The 12,480-nt window shown below is 41.9% G+C and overlaps 1 protein-coding gene across 1 annotated transcript in view; it reads right to left on the reverse strand.

Annotated features, from left to right (window-relative positions):
- DAAM2 (dishevelled associated activator of morphogenesis 2) overlaps window positions 1–12,480 on the reverse strand; it is a gene marked incomplete at its 5' end in the record, with an annotated part of 61,423 nt that overhangs the window by 24,367 nt on the left and 24,576 nt on the right. Inside the window, 2 exons of the mRNA XM_010287474.1 lie at window positions 6,202–6,308; window positions 9,772–9,804. Coding sequence (XP_010285776.1) covers window positions 6,202–6,308; window positions 9,772–9,804 — 140 coding nt within the window. The remainder of the gene's footprint in view (window positions 1–6,201; window positions 6,309–9,771; window positions 9,805–12,480) is intronic.

Below are 12,480 nucleotides of genomic sequence, written 5' to 3' on the forward strand. Positions count from 1 at the left end.
TGGGGCAAGACACATTTCAAGAGCTGTAAGCAACAAAAGCACAAAACAGGGATCTTCCCACTTAAAAACTGGCTGAATAACTAGTCAAAGAATTGTTAATCAAGTGAGTCTCTTGTATTTTCAAAACTCATGCCCAGCCATGCAGTAGATCTTAAAGATGGCCAGCAGTAATGTGAAACAGATGTGCTCTTTTAAACAGAAACAGGTGAACTGATTAAAGAGGAACCTAAAGCAGATGTGTACAATCTTTCCAGTTAGAACTGAATAGAGGCATCCCTCAGATCCCAAAACTCATATGGGACAGACAGCAAATTAAAGTGGAATTATGGCCCAAAAATTGACACTACAGAAATTACATTTCAGTATCTATTGGAAAGTCTGCAATGGCTTTCTTACAAGTTTTGTGGACGAGGCACTCTTCCCCAGCTGCTGGAGACAACTCAATTCGGAACAGCGTATGATTCAAGCTGTATTCTTTCTGCCTTACACTTCACCAAACCACAGATCCTGGCATCAGAACTCAGGAAGTAAATGTGACCAGAAGAAAACACTGCCCCTTTTCTCAACTGCAGCACATTCATTCACAGCGCAGATACTGACTGTTTTTTGTTCAACAGCAGCCTGACACTGGTCAGATGAGGAAGGAAAAGGATCTTTACTGAGAATACTCCCTCCTTCTTCCCTCACTCGTACATCTGGTGGCAGCATATGGAAGTCTAACTGCTTGAGTCATCTTCAAGCAATGTTAAAGCTCAACAAGTACCAAATAACTTCTGATATGGTACTTAGTCTGCCTCCCTCCATCCCCTCTGGCTTCATAAATAATCTCTATTGACTCTGTAGAGTAATTCATCACTAATCTCCCCAGGACACCTCGGCTGATTTAACACCAGCTTCACTTGCAGACATCAAGTGGTTTATTGTTTCGTCCTATTGGAGAAAGCCGTCAGCCTGACTCTGAACATGCCTGGGAGACATGTTGCAGTTTTACATCAACTTCCTGTACAGACATCCAGTGCTCGCTCATTTTTCCTCCTTAAATATACCCATTGATTTAACTCATAGTAACCTCCCCCCTTCATTCCTCCCTCCCATGGATCAAAGCAGAATACTTGCTACGCATTAACCAGTGAGTTACTTCATGGGCTTGTTCCTTGGATCTTGCTTAGCTTTTGAGAAAGAAGCATGCTTCCCTAGTACCAGAGAACCCAGAATTTTGTTGCAGCTACATTAAGCTCCCATACCACAGGGACCACAATCGCACTCTTCCTTTTACTTTGGAGAAGGGGACTGATATCATGTATCAAGGCCATTTTCTACCTGAAACTGAACCAAACCCCAGTGCTTCCAAAAGATGCCAACAGTAGTAGCTGTGACAGTGAGAGGCACACACTGATAGTTACCTGCATCCTAAGGCCACTTTGTATAGCTCACCCAAATCTTAGCTTTTACTGACTGCAGAGTTCTCCATCTCCACAACTCATTTCACACAGGCTAAGAGTGAATTCAGTCCCAAACTTTGTGACTGGGACATAATCCTTTTCTAACTCCTGCGTTCTCCTAAGGCTCTGTACAACTGCCAAGCTGCAGGCTGTTAATATCTATGTTTTGGGAATACTCATTGTCACTACTCCATAAAGGTAGGAAAATGAGATGTTTTCCTGCTCTCAGAAGCAGCATTCAGGAGTCAGGCTGGTCTAACTGCATGTTCACTCAGAATACAGAAAGATGCAGCCACTCTTTTCACATCCTCTTAGCTGCCAACTCACCTCGTCAGTGAAGAAGACAGTGCCTTAACCTTTTGGGGACAACAGTTGGGACATTTTACCAGGTACATCTTACACCATTATATGGTGTATGTTGGGAAAAACATGTTGGGAAAAAAATCCACCAGTGCCTTTTCAGCCCTTCACATTGAAAGCATTCTGCCAAGTACATAAACAAACAGGCTTTTCTTTTCTTTTCCTCCTTCAGAAAAAGCTAGAAGTGACCAAACCCATTTTGCATCCAAATACTGTCATTCTCCTACCAAGAAGGATCTGCAGATGGCTGTCTTTCTGAGCCAAGCAGGGCAAAGCAGGGCCAAACTTGGGAGTCTCCAAATTACAGTGACATTGATGAGGCAGTGATTCATCTTTTATGACACAGCCCTACCTACTAGTTCCTTGTTGTGATCTAAGAGAGGATGGCACTGACATGTTCAGTTTAACCTTGGGGTTTATCATACTTGGAATAGCAGGTAAAGCCATTTATTGTGGACCTCAACTTAAAACCAGAAAATCTCTCCAGGAACCCAGGAGGCACTGTTTATTGCCTAGTGTTTTTCAAGGCAGCACACTGAGGAACTGAACTGCTGAGTCCAATGAACTGTTTCTGTATCAGGATATGATCTGTACCCCAAAATATCATACTGCTTGGAATCTACCTTATGTTCACCAATACAGTGAACACTGTATTGTCACATGGCAGAAAGGCACACAGGGATTGGGGGCACAGCAGAGGCAGTACATTGAGACTGACACTGGCTGAATAGTTTGTCCTCTTCATGTCTGCACTTGAAAGGGTTTAGAAGCACTGAGGAAGCACAGTTATGCGAGAGAAATACTAGGTCTCTTTAGTATTCTGGTTGGAAATGTTGCACAAGTCCCTTTTCTTCTCCCTTATTGATAGAAGTTTGAATTGACAATCATGAAAGACACAAATATTTGGTAAAGCTGCCTGCTAGTATCTATTTACTGTCATATTCACAGTTAAAACTATTTTTGTGTAGTCAGATTCTGCCTTCTGCCACTACTGGTTTAGTGACATTTTGCTAGCACTCCTACTGTTCCCAGCCTCTTGAGAGGGTTACTGCTGACTAGCTGGGCCACAGGAATAACATATACATCTCAGAAGAACACTGACAAAATGATTTTGCTGGAATTCATGCAAAATATCGTGCACAAAAAAGTTCCGTAAGCATACATTCAGATGTCTTCTGAGCAATGTATCTCATAGAACTGGATCTCTCCAGAGCATTTCACAGAGCAAGACAGTAAGCGATACATGTCTTAGGCATGTTCTGCAAGGACCATTTAATGTTCTGCAAGAACATTTAAAGATATGGTACAACAAAAACACTAGAGCAGGGAAAATACTACCCGTTACTTAAGTAATGGAGGCAGGGAGAAGCCATACTAGTGAGAGGGGTCAGAGAAATTTCCATCTGCTAGGTGAAAGCAGGGAAACACAGGGATCTGGGATGACTCTTCCAGACCACACAAGTCTGACAGTAAATCTCCAGCCTGGTGGAAACTGAAGACATCAGGAAATTCATGAGGGATAGCAGATTTCCAGTGTGACAGAAATAACTGCATGTTGGAAACACTATTAAGAAGGCCAGATTTGAAGCTGGTGGGCGCCTGGACTCACCACAGACATATGGTTCCATGTCCTGCTTGAATTATGGCCTACTGGAAATACTGTGAGATAAACTGATCTTGTGCCTATTCAAACCTTTACAGTCGGCCTATGGGACAGAGGTTCATTTTGGATCCATCAGACTCCATTAAACAAGGACAATTACGTTCCACTGCAGGAAAACTGAAAGATGCTGCTATCAAGGAGTTGAAATAGAGCTTTTTTTATGAAAAGAGAGATGAGAATGAGGAGGAAGGCTTATGAATCTGTTAACTGTCAGCAAAAAGCAACTATCAATTCAATTTTCACCTCTTTTCAGTCTACCATCCTCCAGTCTCTCTGCAAAAGAAAGTAAGAGGCATCTATTTCTCACTCTAGCTAGGTTTTGGCTTGTTGGACCATATGAAATATGAGCTCTGCCTGATCCCTTCTAACACAGTGTTAGTAAAACAAAAACATTTGAGTAGTGGAGGGAAAGAAAACCCAACCCATGCAGCTATTTTACTTTAAAGGACACGACAGTTTAGTGTAAACAAAGGGGGAATAAACTACAGGGATATATGCACAGCAAGAGTCAATTGGAAACAGCTGTTGGCAAATACTGTGGCAACCTGAAAGCTGGGGCTGCAGTTCAGGGTTGCACAAACTCTTTGTCACCAGTTTTAAATCCCCTCTCATTGCATGTGTGTGCACACCCACATGCACACAGGTGTAAGGTGCGCTGCAGGAGCAGCAAGGGCATGGCATCAGCCAGAGATGATTTGGCTGGGGAGTCTCCCTCCTTCAGGGTTTAACCTAAAGGAGGAAGAAATGGGGTAATGAAAAAAACTGCACAGGGGTTTTAATTATTATCTGCAGCCAATCCTCCCAATTGCTGTCTTAAATAATAGAACCATATAAGCACAAAGAGCAGAAAAAGGCATGAATGTAGAGGTGCCATTTTATCTCCCAAAGATTTTGCTTTTCAAGTTGCATTTAAAAGGGAAGTTTGGGGAACAATAGCAATCCTGGGCCAAGCTCTAAGATATTTCTGATATCCTGGGTGTAATACTATCTGTAACAAATATTAATGATCTAAGCCAGTGATCGCCTTGGTGACTGATGTTTCCCATAGTGCAGTGAAGTTAACAGGGCACAATGCAAACTGGCAGGCTCCTTAGGGACAGTGAGCTCCAAATCTCTATCATCCACGTTAGGCCTGCTAACAGTAACACCAGGGTATTTCCTAGTGGAGATGTTGACAGTCACAAAACACAGCTTTCCACCTCTGGTTTGAGTCCAGACTAGCAGCTTGAGGTGGACTGCCTTCATGGTACATCTGGAGCAAACACATGCTGTGTAGCCTGAAGTGCCACTTTGCTGGAGGCAGAAGAAGGGAAGACAAACCACAGAGACTGTCCTTTCTCTCACCATTTAAAGAGAATTCCTCTTAGGTAAGAATGGGCCAGACTTGCACAGCAGAAGAGGTGAATGGTTAAAAAAATGCACTGGTGCTGTCCACACTGCTTTTGTTTTGGAGATAGAAGATTTTTACGAATAAGTATCTAGTGCCATACCAAGTCATGGACCACCTTCCTGGATCCTCCTCAGCCCAGCCACCTGCACACATTATGTTACCACTTCCAGGAAATGTTCCACCTGGTTACATGAGTTAATCTGAACCCCAGACACATTTTAGCAGATCTGTCAAACAGCATGAAAATCCTGTTGCCCCTGTCTCCCCATTCCTCTGCCCCAGCCTGCAGTCAGCTGCCAACACCAGCAAAGACATGTGTTGGCAACTGCTGCAGAGAGAGAAATGTAAGCCTTCCCTCAATGCTGGTTTGGATGGTGGGGGTCCTGCTGACATGCAGGCTAATGCCACATAAGTAGCATAATGAGAGCCTCCGTGGGTTTCACTAAGCAATGGAAAGAACTCACTCCAGTCCTGGTGGTCTGGCTACAACTTTGCTTTTGACTGTTAGCTTGGTAGAGCAGACAAGCAGTCACATCCATATGAACCCACATTTTCTACTGATCAATGAAAGAGTTTAATTATTCAGTACTGCCACAGTTTTCCCAGGTTCTGTCTCCAGCCCTGATGTCCCTCCTCTGGTAGGAAAGGCAACTTTCTCAGGTGGATCAGTGTCAGCACAAATTCGATATTTAGTGAGAGACATCCAGCCCAGTACTCATGTTGGTAAAAGGACATGAAAAGTATATAGAGGGCCCTGATGTCACAGCAGTTGAAGGCATTAGTCATTGCAGGAGCATGCAAAGGCAACTCCTGGCTTCCAAAACATAACTTACAAATACCAGACCTAAATTCTTGAATATACCTTCTTACATTTACCACTTCTCTCACCAAGAGTCAAAAATGACAAAGATGAGCATCACTCTCAGCTCTGCTGTATTCCAAGGAGATGCTCAGAGCAATATTTAGAAAGAATCACATAGAACAGAGACAAATGACATACACAGAACATGGGGGACACATCACTTAGAGTGAAGTGTAAGCACTGCCAAAGAGCTGCTTTCATCTACCTATGAGTATTGATAGTTTTCTGGTGATGAGTCTTCAAATACATCTGGGTGTCTATCTGTTTAATGCACAGAATGTGCACATGCATATATTAAGTGAGCTAACACTTCAGAAATACATGTGCTTTTATGACACTGCAAGAGAGGTTTTTCTGAAGCTGTGCAGGTATTAGACAGCAGGTCTAGTTGGGAAAAGAAACATGTCCATTTGTTTCATTCCATCCTCTTTTGCCTCTTCACTGACCATGGCATACCCTGTGAGCTAAGGCTTAGCATACTTACTTGGAAAGGAGAATTACACAATTCTGGGCCCTCCGGCCATCAATCACAGAAAGCTCTTTCACCTTTCGTGTGGACAGGTAAAGGTCTTCTGTTGAACCCATCTCTTTCTGCATATAATTCAAAAGGAAGGGAAAACAATTAGTATTATGTTTCTCACCCAAGACTGATAGACTTAGCTGAGTGCAATGAACAAAACCCATTCCAACCTGGGAAAATCCACCCACATAGTGTGAAAAGGAGACATGAAGGGCAGAAAACATGTAGGTAGATCCTGTATTATTAGACAAACAGAAGTCATTCATTACCACCCATGAGATCATCTTATTCCAAATACTGAACCTGATTCTGACCTATTGGATTCACTCTACCAACAGTTATGTTATGTTAATGTGTGAAACTGGCATGACTGGAAAATGGGGCACATTATGGTAAAGCCCACTGATATCACAGCATACCCTTCAGCAGATGCCTCCTGCAGGGGTTACACAGCATTCTTGAAAGGCTGCAGCACAATCAGGAAAAATCCTTCCGTCATCTCATAAGGCCGCCACTGGACCAGCCGAATTTATATTGTACGAGAGATGCAAACAGTAGCACAAGATGGCATTTATCTTCCTAAATATATTTTACTAAATGGTCAACATCTACATCTGAACTATGCTCTCTTTTTTTAGATTAATACCTTTAATCATACAGAAACTACCCTTTTTCAAAGTTCTCTGTATATCCCCATTGCCAAACTCGTCACCCGGAAAAAACCTGGAAAATCCCCATCCAAATGTTTGTCACAGCACACAGAAAGAAACTATTTGCAAACCCAGTCTGACCATCCAGCAGTCTCTGTCTTGTTGTCCTGCCTACACATCAGAGTCATAGGATTTGTTTCACTTCCAGACATTGACTTTCTGTAGTTATCTTTTAATACAATTCATTAGTGGGAAGTAGAGGTAATGATAAAAGGTGTTAATCCTGGGTAATAGCTCTCTAGTTACCAACAAAGAAGATGGAATTGGAAACAGGACAGTTTTCATTTTCCTAGCTGACTTCTGCTGGAACCTCTTCAAAAATGCTTTTCCATGATATCCATATTATCACACCTTGAGATTTTGAGATTTACTAGTATAACCTAGCTTTGAATGCACCCATCAAATTAGCAACGTGACTTCTTTCTTAGGACATTACATCAAGCATGCTGAGTCAGATCAAAAGGTCCATATCCCCCAGTATCCTGTCGCTGAGAGTGGTCAACAGCAGATACCCAGGGAAAGGTGTAAGATCATGGCAAGCATACAGTGGTGCTTCCCAGAATTCACTCCCAGGACTCAAGGTTCTGCAGCTCAAGGCTTACTTATATCAGCATGACTAATCCACTCCAAGAGATTTTGACACCCAAGTATTTGAGAGTTAAATGTAAATCATAGATTCATATTGCTAGTTGTCATTTGAGGTCTTGGTACAATCAGCTACAACGAGCCTGTGTTACTCCTGGAAATACAAAGGATTCATACAACCACATCCCAATGTGCTGCAGTGAGCCACCACCAATACTAAGTGGCATTTATAAGCAGGTACAATGCACCATCTGAAGACATACACACAATAGTTCTGCTGGATGTGCCTGAAGTATCTAGCTTGGCAGAAAAAAATTGCAACATAATACATTGAATAGAGTTTCAAAAAAAGGAAAAAATGGGCATTGGGCAAGTTTATTATCTCTGAGAGACTAACTAACAATACCAAAAGCATGGCACCCCCAGTATAATCTGGCATGTAGAGATGTCAAAGTTTTCTTGAGTTTCCTCAGTTTGTGGGGAGGAAGACAGGGGAACAGGGAGATAGGCAACTATTGAAGGTAAGAAAGGTACTTGTTGGTCTGTGCTCTTGGTTTAAAAGCTTCACTGTCCCTCTCAGTTTTCCCAAAGAAAAAAAGACAAATTATTTCAGGGTTTGGCTGTGTATGTGGGGTGGGGGTTTAGATGGCTTCCCCTAAAGCCATGCAGCAGGGATTGGTATTATAGCCTCCATGCCATTTCCAATTCCCCAACCCACAAGGTTCAACACAGATGAATAACATGAACTCTTCAGACGTGGCCCACTCCCTGGTCATAAGGAGTGGGCTAGTCTCATCTAAAAATATATTCTCTTCAACTCAAGTTGAGGAGAGAGATATTTATAGATACTTGGAGTTGTGTGTAAGCAAAAGCAGATGAAGCCTCAGGTTTTACTGAAGCCAGATTGCAAACTTGTCTGAAGGAAAACAGATTGCGTATGGGCTATCTGCATTTTCTTAGACACAGAAAGAGAGGAGCAAGGAGGCAGTAGTGAGTAGCTTTTGTGAGATAGGGCAAGCACACAAAGCAAGAATAGTTGGAGCTGTTGTCAACCTGATAGACAAGATCCCTAAGTTTTATCCCATCATTCTTTACCAACTTTCTATCTGGGATAGCATTATGTTACATGCTTAAAAGAGTATTTCAGATTTGAGATTTTAATTGGAAATTCAAAAATCAACTAAAATTTCAGTGCTGGAATGACTAGACATGTGGAATGTGTTCATCATATTGCTGCCCTGTTTCAAACACAGTTTAATTTTGGTTAGCTGCAGAACTCATGGTCTGGTACCACGGCAGTACCTTAAGTTCTAGTTATTATCAATACTTTAGCAAACAATTTCTACCATATTGACATGTTTCATGGTGCACGCTGCCACAACGAATGCCAGTGAATGGCCCAGAGCCATGTGTTAGCCTCACAAAGTGGCAGAGGTCCTGACTAGACTTTCCAAATACAGTTCCCTGAGCACTCATAGTGAGGACTACTTTCTTCTGAAGCTACCACAGACACTTGAGATGACATCTGTGCAACCCTCTTCTGAGAGCATTGCTCTTCCCAAAAGTGTTGCCAAGAGTTTTGCTTAAGATGATGAATAAATTGAGAGGTAGTCAGTTTGAAGACATGCAGGCAGCCTGATATCTCTTAATCTAAACACCATTTCAGTCTTTTGCTGAACATTCTGAGTCTGAAATGAAGTAGGCTTTCCCTCAGTCTAACTCTTCTGCTCCTCAGCTGGCACAAATCCTTCTGCCCAGCCAAAGTGCCTTCCGGTTCTACAGAAGGAAAGATTTTCTTTATCAGAAAGTCTGTGGCTAGTGAATACATCTGGAGACTTCAGTACTGTCCAAAACAGATGGACCACAGATGGGAACAGTGGGATTGAAGGCTCCCCAAGAGCCCTTTTTGTTCTCCACTAGAGAGACTGTTACTTTGGTTAAGGAAGAGTTTATGATCCCTTTGTCCCTGGTCTTTTTCCTCAGGATCATCAAAAAGGGGACTACAGACACCATCAGAAACTATGGTGAAGTTATAGCTAAGTGAAAGAACAGGAACTACTTCCTATTGCAGAGCTAATACAACTAAAGGAATTTTTTATACCACCTACCCCACCCAGAAAGTGGAAGTGCAAGGGCATATGAAAGAGTAGCATGAGATGAGTCATGACCCCAGAATGGCATGGTGCAGGACTTCACCTTCCCACATGCTGCAAGAGGATCAGGAGGCAATGATACTCACCTGCTTACAGGAGGAGGGGTTAGTTAGCAGGTCCTATGCAGGCAGCAGCCGCAAATAACGAAGAAGGAAACATGCCAAAAATTAGTCACAGAGAAAGATACCAAGTTTAACAAGGCAGCTAAATTCGGACACACACTGTTTTCTAAGAGAATAAAATGCTTAGCAAGTAATACTAACACAGATGGTTCAAAGGTATTTTAGCATTTCTTTGCATATTTTAATTCAGCAGCTGTTGGGGAACTAAGAGTTCGAGGTCTTTTCTGAAAAGAATAAATTAAGTCTCCAAAGCATAAATCTCTTCAGTCTTGAAACATTAACTAGGATAATGCTTAAATACCTTTACAAATCTAGTCTGGAGCCTTAATGAAAGAACTGCCAAGGTTAAAACTTGAGGGTCAGTTCTCTTCTCCTGATGCACAGGCACAGTTTAGTAACAACTTATTTCAACGGCACATTATACCCTTTAAGAACTTACAGCCAAGTATTTTGAAAGCACTCTGTAACCACCAAATAAGCCTTATAGCACTACTGGGTGACAGACACCAACTATTTCACAACATACTCCATACTCCAGGAAAACACCAGATATACTGAATCAAAAGGTCAATATTAGACAGTAAGCTTGGAGCACGGTCAAAAGACAAGTGTAAGAATTCTTGGTCCAGCATTCTGTACACTGGACAATTCTGCTTTCCCTCATAGCCACCAAAAACAATACACTGGGCTTGAGAGAGGAGAAGAGACCCTTTGTCATTAAAAAAATGAAGAAAAGCTGTTTAATGTAAATGAAACTGGAAAAAATATGAAGATCATGTTAATAACAGAAAAGAAAGAAATTTCTTTATTTGTACTCATTCAACATTTCAGATGCAAAAGAGCAGGGCTTTGCGTTGACATTTTTCTTTAGAGACATTTGGATGCAGTTTAAAAGTCACAAACCCAGGGTAAACACATACTTGGCCAGAGTGGAGTATTTCCAAAAATAAAAGAGGAGAAAAGACTAAGTATGAATCAACTGGAAAAGTTCTCATAAGCTTTTGATTCAAAAGCAATTTTGGTTGCCTGGTCTTTAAAAAAAAAAAAAATAAAAAAAAATTGATGAGGACTTGTTAATTGGAATCCAGTTCACATTGGAGTGAGTATGGATGAAAAAGAAAATATTGTGTAAAGTAATAACAATGAAATATTTAAGGGACACTCCCCCCGCCCAACCCTTCAGTGAAAGCTGGAAGGGCAGCAATACACCTAACTACACAAAAACACGAGTAGCTTACGTAAGTGATATTCTAGTGTCTGGAGCCACTGTCATAAAGTGTGTTTAACGAGGATGGAAGAGAACTATTCTGAGACCCATGGAGGTCACCCTGAGATGATGGCTCCATTCCAGTGGGCAGGGGTAAGGGTCAGGTTAGTTTATGGTTGAATAGGCCAGGCTGCTTTTCAGTCATTGGTAACACAGCCATAAATATTATGATTCTAACTGAGAGTCGGCAGACCAGGACGGCTTTGGATTTTGGGCCCAAAGGAAGCAAGGCTTTGCAAGGTCATTTCTAGTGAGGAAGCTGCAGTGTTTGCACCGAAAACATTGTAATGGCACTCTGATGCTGCAATGGCTACTCATGTGCATAGATGAGTCTGGCTGCTTGCAAGACAACTGGGAGCTCACCACCATAGCTAAGCTGTTGGCACAAGGTCTAAATCCAGTCTTGGATGAAACTCACTGAAGTTTCATGTGCCTTTCTTCCCCTTCGGTGAACTAAGTTCTTGTTTCAGGGAATACGATTCACAGAAAGAGAGAGGGACCTACTGAAACACCAACAGCTATTTGCAGGAGCAGAATGAGAAATGAAATCTCATCATGCAACATTCTCATCATCACATTCTTCACAGTTCAAGTTGGGATACTTATCTATGTGGCTGTGAACTAGTAAATCAGAAAAGTTATTCTTTAGTTTTATTGGATTAGACAGAAAAATCATAAAGGCTGGTTATGGCAATCATGTCTGTGTCTTCTACCAAAACTTAAGAGCAATGATCCAGTTCTGCAGACTACAAAAGATTGAATTTCTCCAAACATATTCCAAAAGCAAAGGAAAGCTGGGGGAGTTCAGGGAGTGCAAGTACAATCCCTCTCCTGCTAAATCTCATTCAGCAAAGATAGACAGATTGAAGGTGACTTGCTTTCCAAAAAACAGAGGAGGGAGACAAAGATTCTGATAAATGGCTGCTTTTAAAGTATGCTGTTTGCATTATAATCTGTAATTCAGACAGTTTCTGTCACCTAACCAGTTGTGTCAGTTGACCATTCAGACAAAGCAAAAGACAGCTAATTCAGTCACCTTGCTCAGTACTCAGGCAACTGTAGACTTTTCCTCTGGATGAATGGGAGAAAGAGAGAGATGGATATCAAGCATGAATGTAAAGCTCAAGAGCTTTTGGAAGCCAGTGGCTACTGAGATCAAATAGAGCATTACCTGTTGGGAGCTGTTGTCTCTCACAGCTGCCTACTAGTATGAAGTAGGTCAATAACAGAAGGTTACACTCTGCCCTTTATGTCCTCCCCACTTCTTTTGGTCTTGTGATTTTTTGAACAGTGGCAGAGCAGCAAATGATGCAGCCTGACTTCAGGTGGGCAAGGGCCCAGACCACTGTCATATGTTCTTTCCTCCTCCAGAAATTCAAAGAGGACAAGGTGTGGAAGGGTTCACT

Source organism: Phaethon lepturus, unplaced genomic scaffold (assembly GCF_000687285.1).
Source record: "Phaethon lepturus isolate BGI_N335 unplaced genomic scaffold, ASM68728v1 scaffold39915, whole genome shotgun sequence".
NCBI classification, from domain to species: Eukaryota; Metazoa; Chordata; class Aves; order Phaethontiformes; family Phaethontidae; genus Phaethon; species Phaethon lepturus.